Genomic DNA, 12841 nt, shown 5'->3' on the forward strand with positions numbered 1-12841 from the left:
TCAAGGTACTTTCTAGCTGACTAACAACACACATATCCTTATTCTCTTTTGTTTAGTCGTCACTGAGACAGCGACGAATGCACATGCTAGGTGGGTGTATTGCTATTTTTTAATTTTTTGTTCATAAAGCTGAAAGAAATATTTCGAACCTTGGAAAATCATTGATTTGTTTTCTGGCTTTTTCTCTCAATTTACTTCTGTGAACAATTTTTTTCAGATTTGAAATTAATTTAATCAAAACAAGGCAGAGAGGGGCCAAGGTACTTCAAGTATCGTGAAAACTGAAAGTACCCGCTTTAAAAGCACATTCTACATCAGCAGGCAAAAAGTGAATGGCAAATATGAAACGGTATTTTTATAGTCACGTGTTGAAATTACACATTGTGAGAAAAAAAGCTAAAAAATGGGTAACACAAGAACTAAAAAATTTGTGCAAATAAATACTATTTATTTTATTTGGGGGGTATCTGACTTCCCACTACTATATCCCTAAAATTTTATTAAAATATGCGGATTGCTCACGTAAAATTTTGCGAGCCTCGTTATTGTTGTTGTTGAGATATTAATAAATCCGTGAAAAGAGGGCATTTGAACCCACTATACAAAAAAAATATTCTATTATATGTTAATATATCGCCGACAATTTGATTAAGATTTTTGACTTTTATTTTGACTATTATTGTTAACAAATAAATCCTGATAAAACTTTTCTTTCAGTGGATTTCTCTTTCGCTCACCAACACAACTGCAGATTTAGCATTGGGCATCCCTGATCTAAATCACTGTGCAACAGGTGCTGGCTGCTTTATTGGAAACCGAACCCTTCCTCTTTGTATCATCTATATCACATATTTACTGTAACCACTTCAACATGTTTACAAGTTGTTCAACAATATTATAGTCACAGTAATTGTTTGTATGATTTCGGTAACCCAAATATGGTTATGTTACGATTCACATGATTGTAGCTATCATGTATATGGCTGCAGTAAATAAATATATGTTTGTGACAACCATTTTTCATACACCTGAGATAACCCATTTTGGTGCCTTGAGACTTCGCCTCCTTCCAAATTCAAAACTTAAACTCAGCTATATGCAATTTTATTATTAAAATAAGACTATCTATTTTTTAGAAGTTACAGATTTATTTATGTCTGTCGCCAAACAAGTGGTAATAAATCAGAATCTTCTAAACTTAAAACTAGGCTTTAAGAACATTAAATTTGTGAACACCCTGTTAGAATACTAAGTTTACTTCTTTAATTTGAAAAAAGTGCCGTTGAAGCACACCGATTACTCATCTAAGCTTATGGTGAATGTGTTTGATCGGTTTCAACGTTCGAGAGATGATTTATGCGATTCAGAATTGCTGAAGAAGTTTGAAGACCAAGAATTGATGGCATTACTCCATGAAGATTGTTTAAAAACTCAACAAGAACTTGCAAAATCATTGAGAACTACTCAGGCAGCAATTTCAAAACTTTTGCTATGAAAAATGGATCCGTTACTACACAGAGAAAACAGATTCGTGATAGCAACCGAATTTGTTGATAATCGAATGATTATATCATAGTGACGGAATTTTACAGTTGCGGCTACAAAATTTTAGAAGGGATAACAAACGTTTTGTTGCTTCAACCGAAATTCTTCTTTAACAATTGACTTTCTATTGATAGAAACGCAAACTTCTATGTATGCAACCGAATCATTCGATTGAAAACAAACACGGTTGCTATTACGAATCTAGTTTCTCTGTGTATAACCGGAAGCGTAAGAGATCGAATGTGAAGTCCGACCAAACAGTCTAATCGACACCAAAGCCAAATATCCATGGCGCTAAGGTAACGCTTTGTACTTGGTGGGAGCAAAAGGGCACTATCTTATATGAAGTGCTTAAATCTGACCAAACCATCACAGGGAACCTATACCAAACAAAACTGATTCGTTTGAAGCGAGTATTGGCTGAAAACCGCCCAGATTACGCGGCCAGACATGAAACTGTAATTTTCCATCATGACAAAGGTCGGCCAAATGTTGCAATACCTGTTAAAAACTATTTAGAATGAACTGGTTAGGAAGTTTCGCCTCAATCCGCCTTATAGTTCAGAACTGGCCCCATCCTTCTACTATTTGCTTCAAACACGCTTCACTTTGGAACAAAATTTGGTTTGATTCGTTTTTGTCCTCAAAAGATGAGCAGTTCTTTTGACTCGGAATCCACATGTTGCCAGAAAAATGGGAAAAAATCATAGCTAACAATGGCCAATACTTTGAATAAATTTATGTTGTACAAATATTTCAAAATAAAAACTAAACATTTTTAAAAATTCCGCATTTTTAACCCTCCGGCGGGTGAGAAGGTCCCTGTGGACCTTTTTATTTTCAAACTGAAATTACTCCTTGATGGTCCATGGGAAGTATACCCGGGAAATTTTATCTAGAATTGTTTAAAAAAATCAAAGCGAAAAAATAGTTTAGTTTCTATTGAGATTTAAATGTGTTTAGTACGGGAACGTGTGAAAAGGGACCTTGTACTGAAATTTCAACAATAGTTTTTTAGGCTTTTTTCATATAAAACTCATAAAAATTAATAATTTTAAATTAAATTTTTCTAACATTAAATCAAAACAAAAAAATTGTTTAAAAAATGCGTTTTCATATAAAATTCCCTAAAGTGCAAAAACTACTCAACCGTCGAAGGGTTAAGTCTTACTTTCAATAACTAATCAATTGTTCTTTGATTTGAACAATCAAATTCAAAATTATTCAATTAATTACACTGAGCGACAAAAATAAAACACCTGGAAAATTTTATTATTTTTCTGGTAGGTGTTGTCGAGTACCTACAATAAGAATCTTTTTTTTTTTAATTTGTCAAAATCTTGAGTTACGGGTAAAAAAGAACAATTTTTCATACCTTTATGCACTTATAAGCCAATAACTTAGTTGAATAACAACCGATTTTAAGTTTCTTAGGGATTTAGAAAGAAGAAAGAGAGGTCTTTCGAATCGTATATATAATATTTAAGTAAACTTGAAAAATCTGAGTGTGTTTATACAGTTAACTTTTTTTACAATCATGAAATATCAACTTCCCCTCGTGATATTTCCATGAACTTTTCATTCACAATAGTTGATTTTATTCGGAAGAGCATTCATTGCTTACAAAATTTCATTTAACAATTTCACAACATGGGGAATTTTTTCACGTGAACAAAGTTTTCGAACGAAATATTGATTCGCGATAGCGGTGAATATCAAGTTTACTTGAGCAAGTTTTGAGTTTATGAGAGAGGAAGAAAACGTGGAAAATCATTCCAATCTCCTCTCTCAAACTCAATACTTGCGCAAGTGAACTTGTGTGTGAACCAGCACTTACTTAAAAATCATATATAACCTTCGAAAAGCCTTAGTTTCTTCTTTCCAAATCCACTGAGAATATTGAATATTCAAATGCTGGTTATATGGATGCACATACTAAAATATTTGATTGTAAAAGAACCACAAACAATTTATGGGTCTGCCGTCTAAATTTAAACTCGAATATCCTCTGCTAAGCCTACGTGAAATTTTATGTTAATCGGATCAGCCGGGCCACTGTACAATCTAACTTATATTGAAAATTTATATAATCCCACCACAAACTATAAAATTATCTCCTTAAATTACATACTCGTATAACCAAAAACGAAAAACTAAAGTGCACAATGAAAATTAAAAATGAATTTCCAACAAAAAAAAAACAAGTTAGTATCTAATGGATGAAGTGTTTGAAATGAACTACAATGTAGATGAGACAGTGAGTGAGTGAGTAAGTGAATGGGTGAGGATGGCGGTGGAGTTGGTGTGGGGGGATCTAAGGTAATTACCAAGTGAATTGCTTTTAGACAAAACAGCACGATCGACAGATAATGAACGTGAATCACCGTTAAGTGTTCCTGTAGGGGTTGTAAGATTATTATTTTGTTGTGACGTTAAAGCGCCACGATCAGCTGAATGGGTGCGTGTCTTGGAGCGGCTTAAACGCTTTTTCAGTGTACCAAAGAAATTACGTTTTTTACTGCGGCCACGATCATCGAAACCAGCTGCCGACAGGTCCTCGGCTTCATGTAAATTGAAATTGTTGTCGGGCGACGACATGCCGTTGCGAGGTAAGCTACCATTCTTGGAGAAGGCATTATTTGAATAAGAGGAGGCATTATTATGGCCATTGGAATAGCCGGCAGAGGCACCATTGGCATTATAATTATTGTGACCATTGGGTGAGGAGGCAGCATTCGGTTGACCAAACTGTTTATAAAAAAAGAAATGATTTTTTAAAATATTTTGTTTTATAGAAAAGAAAATGAATTTTAGAAATAACATGCCGGCTGGTAATTTTAGTAAATTTAACATTTTGTAAACAAAAAGCGATTACTTACCTCGGAGGCGGATTCTCCCAAAGCACTATCGTTACCTGTGTTGTCTAGGGACGGTGTTTCGGTATTTAGGCACTCGTTTTGGGGATACGAATCAGTTGGACTCGCTGTTATATCTGTAGTCACTGATGTATCCGCTACTATTTGCTCTAGATCTTCACTGTTAAGCTCTATAACCATAGCTTCTGGTGTGTGCGCTAATTCAGGGCTTTCTAAAGCTTTTGTTGCGGCGGCATTTAAAACATCTTGAGATTCTTTAACTTCGATTTGACCATCTTTATTTACTTCAACCTTTTTTTTACAGGCGTTTAATTAATCATTATGAAGCAAATAATTTTTGTTTTTTTTTTTGGTTTGGTTTATCAGGGCAGGGTTAATAAAGCGCAGTAATGAAAATTTTCAAAATTTTTTTTTTATAAAAAAAGAGAAAAACGTTTTGTTAGCTTTTCATAACACTATAAACTAAAAGTTATTCACAAAGTTCTTTTATTTTTTTTGTTTGAATATACTTTATGAGCTTTTGAGAGAAATGTGTGATTTGGCAACTTAAATTTAAAACAAACTTAAACTCATTAAAATAAAAATAAAGGAAAAATGTTAAAAGTAAAACTCAAAACGAAACTTTGATCTAAATGTTATTGAAAAATGTTTTAGATGGTTTATTATTTTGAATAATTACCTTAAATGCATTTGGATTTGTTGAATTCTGCTTGGTTGATTTTGAGTTTTGTGCGAGGGCGAATTAAATAGAGAGGATATAATAAAAAATCGTAATGATTTTGAATTGTTTGTTGAAAATGTAATGTGGTGTGGTTCAAACAAGTCATGAAAAGATATAAACCAATTAAGAAATAAAATAAAAAAACCCAAAATAAATCAATATTTAAAAAAAGTGCAAAAATTTTTGGTGAAGAAAAAGCGAATAGTGCGTGAGGTTTTCGGACTAATGAAATGTTGAGAGTTTTAAAGGTTTAAAAAAACTGTCTTCCATTTTATAATTTAGAGTTTAGTTGATAAAAATATTCTTACAGAAACATCTATTTTTTTTAGAAAGGCTCTTTTTATAAAAAAAAACTATATTTAAAAAGCCTTAATTAACAAAATGCTCTTTATAACAAAATTTTATTTTTTATTTTACAAAAAAGAATTTTTAAGGATTGGTATATAAAAAAACTATTTTTCCAAAAAAGCTTTTTTAACAAAAATATAAATTTTTAGCAGAAAGGATCTTTTTTACAAAAAAAACAATTTTTACAAAAGAGTTTTATTTTCCGAAAAATGCTATTTTTTACAAAAAAAATATTTTTTTTACAAAATTTTAATTTTTGCTTGAAAGCTTTCTAGATATTTGCAAGTTAAAAAATCAAAGTTTATTTAAACAAAATCATGATAAATATGTTTATGGTAGTAAAAAAGAGCTTTAAGGAAGCTTATTTTACAAAGCTTTTTTCTTTTTAAAAAATGCGTATTTTTAAAGAAAGCTCTTTTTTACAAAAAATACTCTTAAAAAAATCTTTTTTTGAAAAAGCTCTTTTTTACAAAAAAATTAAATATAAAAAGCTGTTTTTTCAAAAAGCTCTTTTCTACAAAAAATAAATGTTCTTTCTTACAAAAAAATAAAATTTAAAAAAGCTCTTTTTATGCAAAAATATTTGTATTTTCCCAAAAAATATTGTTAACGTTTTTTTAGAAAGATTGAAAAAAGCTCTTTTTACTAAAAATCATTGTTTACCTAAAAGCTCTTTTCTACAAAAAAAACTTATTTTATAAAATGCTAATTATACAAAAAGTTGTCTTTTGCTAAAAAGCTAATTGATATAAAAGCTCTTAAAAAGCTTTTTGTAAATCCTTTTTACCAAAATATTTGTTTTTTTTACAAAAAATATCATTTTATTTTCTAGAAAAGCCTAATTTTGTACTAAAAAGCTTACTTTAAAATTGTTTCATGAAGCTTTTCCATTTTTGGACAAAATTTAATATGAAAATTTAAAATGAATGTCAATATTTTTTCGTAGTAAAAAGGAGCTTTATGAAAGCTTGTTTTAGCAAATCTCAGTTTATATTCAAAAGAATTTGTTTAAAAAACATTTAATTTCTCTTTTTAATTAAGCGTTTTCTAGTTTTAATAAAGCTTTCTTAGCATTATAAAGTTATATTTCATTTAACAACAATATTTTAAGGTTTAAAAAGAACTTTCCTCGAAAAAGTTATTTCAGTCTTTAAAGCTTTTCCAATAAATCCTTATTTATAATCTCTACATTCGTTAAAATCTTATGGGAAATGTTGAAAGCTTTTCAGTCAGTAGCTTTCAAAAGTATTCCTTCCTTTAAAACTCGCCTCAACATTTCATGGACCCTCTCCTTAATTAAAATCTACCCAAAACTATGTCACAAACAATATTTTTTATTGGCTATAATCCAACAACAACAACTTACCCTCTGAACACTGTGTATAATCAGTGTACTCTTACTGGGCTGGCCATTTGTGTTCAAGGCACCCTCCTGTAAGGCACGTACGGCAGCATCAGCCAAATTAGAACCATTCTTCATGTGTTCATTAATGGCCGGTGTACTTATATGCAGAGCTTCCTTAAGTTTATACGGTCTAGGACCGGCAGGTATTTCGGCGCCCTCAATGAACACAAAATCTACAGTTATGGAACCAGAGACCGGTTGTGTTTCATAGGGACGGGGTTGCAATGCAAGGACTTGAGTCGAGGCAGGACCCACAGCCAATTCATCGATGCCTACCAAACCTAGGCCCAAAAACCTGGGAGCATCTGAATGATCGGCGGGACGATCATAGACTTCGAAGAGGATTTCAGCAGATTGGGGTGCCAAGTCGCTGGAAAAAACAAACACTTTAATTAATAAAGGAATTTATAACAAAAAAACCAAGCTTACAATAAGAAATGTTCATCCCAATAGGGATTATTGCCCTGTCTGGCTCCGGTTTGATTCTTTTGGGCTGGCTCATCCATTTCCACAACCACAAAGGGATCTTTGGCATCTTTGAGAGCTTCACCTTTAACAATTTTCACCAACAAGCGACGGCCCGAGATCATGGGCTGTAAACCGCCTCCCTGCTGCATGCTTAAGTCCATTTGATTCTGGGAAATGTATAGTGTTTAGGAAATGTTTAGATTTGTTTTTTAATACAGTTTAAATGTACATATGAAGATTTTATTTGTGAACAATTAAACCTAAAAATAAGCCTTTGATTTTTTGAAAGCAAAACGAAATTTATTCAAAATTTACATATCTGATTTACAAACTTATCTAAATACATAATTATGTATGTAAGCATGTCTGTAGGTTTGTTAATAATTTTTGATTTTGTTTTTATGAATATTTCGTTAAATTTTTTTTAGTAATTGTAATAATATTGAAAAGGTCCCTGTATAGGAAGAAAAAGAAGATAAAATAAAAACAATTTTAAACCAATTTTAACACAGAGAAATATTCCAAAGAGATATGGAAGAAATTTGTTAAAAGTAACAGTTATCAAAGGCATATTTTTGAGTTTAAAACATTTAAGAATGATAAACTTAAATGTGGGAAAACTGTAAGGGGGCGTGGTAAAGGGTTAAGAACAGAGAGAAGTGTAGGTAGGGTGGTAAAAAAAAACATAACAGTAAACATAAAGTACACAAATACTGACACCATGACTTCAACATAAAGTAACCAAATTATTAAAGGGTAAAATCTGTAAAGGTAATGAAAGTATAAAAAAAATTAAAGAAAAAAGAAATCATGACATGTCATGTTTGTTGTCAATGACCATGTAAGGTTTATGTCATAAGACTCATGACTGTTTATAAATATTTCAAGCATTGTACTCTTCTCAATGTTCTTACGCTCACCGCCATAGTATCATATGGAATGGGGTAAATTACAGGCAAATCCATGGGGTCAATATCGGCACGAGGGCATGTAGTATAGATGGAGAAATCCACTGGATAAATGGTATCACGCAGGGCTCTACTTAAAATTTCGGAAACTTGAGCCTGACATTGTTGTTCGTCCTGGTCCATGGGCTTAATAGCACCCACACTATTCATGGCAATGCGTATCTAAAATAAAACAAAAATTATAACTAATAATCCAAAAATAAGAAAATGTTAATCTACTTACATCTGGAAAACCTTCAACCCGCATATCACCCTTTAATGTATTGTAGTTCATGGCATTTGCAATGCGTGCTCGGAATCTCGATACGGTCACCTTGTAATGAGAGGTCTCAACTTTTCCCGATCTCTGGCGGAAGGTTTTGACTTGCAATACCGGCATGGCATCACAATCGAAGGTAATAAGCTGTTATGTATAAATATGTATATTTGAATTATTGGAAAATACATTTTAATGGATGTGTTAACTTACCATATCAGCTGGATTTGCTTCATCGGCATTACAGAAAATGTTGCTTAAACCGGGTGGCGGACTGTCGGGCAATACACGTACAACTTCAACAGAGAGTCCCTGAAATATGGAAAAATTTCATTATTAATCAAACATGCAAATGCGTCATTTATTTTCTGCTGAAAAAATTAATATTCTTTAATTTGTATTTAAGTGTTTCAGAAAATCTATTCCTGCCAGCAGAGACCTGCGCTGATCGCCTATGATCCGGATGTGCCGAGCCGCCGAGTTGTGAAATAGAACATTATGACAACATGACATGATAGGACACCTTGTGAATCCACTAATTATTTAAGAAATATTAGACACATAAAATCTAAAGGATTACTTTCAGCGAAGACTCTAGACCCATGGTAGGCGTTCATATTGTGCAGGTTACGATGATTTTCATCAAACAACCCGAATGTGAACAAAAGAGCGTAATAGAGCGTAAAAATACACACAATTCATTCAGTTTCTTGATGTTGTTGTGGATATTTTATTTTTTATCCAAAAGAGCACACAAATTAAATGCATCTTTTTGCCTACCAATGCTCTAGACTTAAAATAATCCTTTTAATAAATCGAGGGTTTATTATTGAGCACTACTAATTGTGGTTATATGTATTAAAATAAATATTTTTGAATGTGTGCCTTATGTGAGAGCTAAGACCAATTATTATCTGAATGACTTAAAATATGCTAGTATTATGTAATTTACATAAAACTCAATTTTAAGTTTTATCAGTAGTGGGCGCTATATGGGAGATATGACTAATTATGGACCGATTGTCATAAAATTAGGTGACTTGTATATAAAGGGTGGTTTTTTAAGACCGATACATTTTCATAATAAATAAGAAGCAACCTTAGTAAATATAGTCCAATCTACTCCAGAATCCAGACATCTCTTTCCATCAATGTAGAATGTGCTAGCTGTGATCAATGGTCACTACTTGTTCGGTGTGTTCGCTATAATATTGATTTCCCCACATAATGTCTTAAGAAGAAGTTGCCTAATAAATGATCTAGAATAAACAAGTAAGAGAGCTATTTTCGGCTGTGCCGAATCTTATATACTCTTCACCAAATTATACTTCAAAATAAAAATTTTACATATTTTTAGGTAAAATTTTTTTTTTTTTTTTTAAATTTAAAATTTTTTTTTTGTTTTTTAAATTTTTTTTAATAAGTATTTAGCAAAAGAAAACTTTTGGTGAAAAAAAAAATTCGGGTTAACATTTTTTTCCGATTTTGACCCATTGTAGGTCCAACTTACTATCGTCTTATATACGTCGTTGCAAAGGTCTTTGAAATATATATCATTAGATATCCATATTGTCTATATTAATGTCTTAGTAATACAGATATAGGTCAAAAATCGAGGTTGTCCTGGTTTTGTTCCTTATATCTCAGCCATTTGTGATTTTAAATACAAACCGAGCCGGATATATTGATGTATGAATCGTGTATGTAAGTTATTTGGAACAGACAGACGGACATGGCTTAATCGATTCCGCTATCCATAAGGATCCAGAATATATATACTTTATAGATTCGGAAAATTATATTGTGGAAATTACAAACGGAATGACAATCTTATATATACCATTCTCACGAAGGTGAAGGGTATAAAAATCTGACACTTTCCACTTCACACAAAACTAGCTGAGGTTCTGTTTTGCTTGATCTAACCGATCAGTCAGAGACGAACTTCAGAAGAACGTTTTCATTCGTGCATCGAAAAGATTGCGTTGAGTACTCCGACTTGTTGAATGGATGGATGAGATGGCTTTTCCTTTTAGTCTACCCTCATTACTGAGTTATCACACGGTACCTATGATGAATCTGGGTGTGTTCGGTATGGATTTGACTGCATACTTAACTAACCTATTCAGAGCCCAAACGGAAGGAGCTAACTGAAAAAGTCAAAAGATGCAGTTTCACTGCATTTTATTTCATATTGTTATACCCACCATAAAAAAAGATGATTTTGTCATTTCGTTTGTAAGAAATCAAAATATTTGTCGCAGGCCCACATAATTATATATATTCTGCGCCCTCATAAGGTTCTATGACGATCTAGCTACATATGTCCGTCCGTCTGTCCATCTATCTGTCTGTGGCAAACACGATAGGCCCCTGTATGGTTTATTTGGTATTGCAAATGGGCAATATCGATGCGTGATTTCACCTGTCCCCCCGGAATACTCTCCGAGCAGTTATAAATATGTTGATTATGCAGCAATCATGATAAAATTTTGCACAAATTAGTTGAAGTACTTTGAAATTATAATGTAAAATATGGTGAAAATCGTTCAACATTTGTCCCTAGTCCCCATATAAGGACCTCCTCAGAAAATGAATTGAACGTTCATAATTGTCTTATAATAACACTGACCAACAAATTGAGACTTTTTGATTGGAACAGAATAGCGACTCTAAAATTCAGAAAGGGCATGTTGAGTAAATAATTTTTGTAGAATAAACTTTGTATAGTCCAGCTGGACTGAGTTCTTTTTAACTAGGTCAAAGTTTTAAGTTTTTGTCTGAGCGAATTCTTATTGTCAGTTTTATATTGTGGAATTTTATGGTGATAATTTTTGTGAAAGATCTTAAAGATCCTCTTTTTAGAGGTCCTTTCAAAAAGACATTTAAGGATTTTAATATTCTACGAAAATTTGTGCCGGATAATTTCAGTGGGGGTCACCAAAGATACCAAAGTTGTAAATAAAACTCTTTACGCTTAATCAGCAAAATTACAAGCCAAAAATCCATTTTTGAACCGAATGAGCTGAAATTTAAAATAAAATTAGTCCTTGAGAAGATCTACAATAAACATGCATATACATATATGTAAGTTATCTCTGTTTGTTCACTTTTTGGTATTTATGATCAGTATACTTTGGCAAATCATTTCGATTAGATTGACGCTTGAACTACGCTACCAAATTATCCAAATTTACTTTGAAACTCTGTTTTGTCTCAAAATTGTGTTCAGCGATAAGGCTAGTTTTTGGCTTAACTGGTTTGTTAATAAACAAAATTGCCGCATATGGAGTGAGACCAATACACAACATCTAGAAAAATGCACCATTTGCTGCGGTTTACACGCTGTACTAAGGAGCATTTGAGTACACAAAACTGATCTTTGCTAAATTTGATTATGATTTTTGCTTAATTAACACTTTTATGAGCAAATACGAGGAGAATTTGTATGGGGAGCCAGGCGAAATCATGGACCGTTTTCAATCAAAATCAGTTGGGGTCGTTACCGCGCAATGATCAATGATTTTTTGTTTGAAAAAATGGTTGGCAATGATCCGGCCGAGATGTGGTTTCAACACGATTCCGCTACCTGTCATACGGCAACCTCAACCATCGAGTTATTGAAATCAAAATTTTGATTTCAAGAAATGGACCTGTCAATTGGCCTGTGAATACCAGGTCGTGCGATTTGTCAACTCTCGATTATTTCCTGTGGGGCCACGTGCAGTCACCGGTTTATGGTGATAAACCAGCAACTACTGACGCCTTGGAGGCCAACATTGTTCGTGTTATTCGTGACATACGACCAGCAATGCTCGAAAAAGTGGCCCAAAAATTGGACTTCAGAGTGGCAAGGTTATATATAAGTTTGTCATTTCTACGTTTTTCATTTGCGAACCCACAAAGTATATATATTCTGGATCGTTATAGATTGTCTATATTAATGACTTAGTAATCCAGATATAGGTCAAAAATAGGTTAACAATCGAGGTTGTCCTGGTTTTTTCCTCATATCTCAGCCATTTGTGGGCCGATTTTGCTGAATTTGAATAGGAAACTTCTCGAAAGCATGTCTGACAGAATTATTGAAGATTTGGTTCCCGAAGATATCTGGGGTCTTCAGAACAGACAGTCAGACGGACATGGCTTAATCGACTCCGCTATCTATAATAATCCAGAATATATATACTTTATAGGGTCGGAAATGAAAAATGTAGAAATTACAAACGGAATGACAAAACAGGACAACCTCGA

At 32.7% G+C, this 12841-nt stretch overlaps 1 protein-coding gene across 18 annotated transcripts in view; it reads right to left on the minus strand.

Annotated features, from left to right (window-relative positions):
* LOC135959756 (uncharacterized) overlaps positions 1–12841 on the minus strand; it is a 99923-nt gene that overhangs the window by 11434 nt on the left and 75648 nt on the right. For 6 of the 18 annotated variants that reach the window (XM_065510804.1, XM_065510797.1, XM_065510803.1 and 3 more), the window contains 8 exons: positions 8801–8899; positions 8555–8734; positions 8284–8493; positions 7325–7530; positions 6857–7265; positions 5101–5127; positions 4425–4712; positions 3873–4293 (listed from right to left, as the gene is read on the minus strand). In XM_065510804.1, the coding sequence (XP_065366876.1) occupies positions 3873–4293; positions 4425–4712; positions 5101–5127; positions 6857–7265; positions 7325–7530; positions 8284–8493; positions 8555–8734; positions 8801–8899 (1840 nt within the window). Of the gene's footprint in view, positions 1–3872; positions 4294–4424; positions 4713–5100; positions 5128–6856; positions 7266–7324; positions 7531–7772; positions 7818–8283; positions 8494–8554; positions 8735–8800; positions 8900–12841 lie in introns of those variants that run through there. The other 12 variants (XM_065510807.1, XM_065510805.1, XM_065510806.1 and 9 more) reach the window with 6 other exon arrangements.

The sequence above is a fragment of the Calliphora vicina genome, chromosome 5 (genome assembly GCF_958450345.1).
Source record: "Calliphora vicina chromosome 5, idCalVici1.1, whole genome shotgun sequence".
In the NCBI taxonomy this organism is placed as follows: Eukaryota; Metazoa; Arthropoda; class Insecta; order Diptera; family Calliphoridae; genus Calliphora; species Calliphora vicina.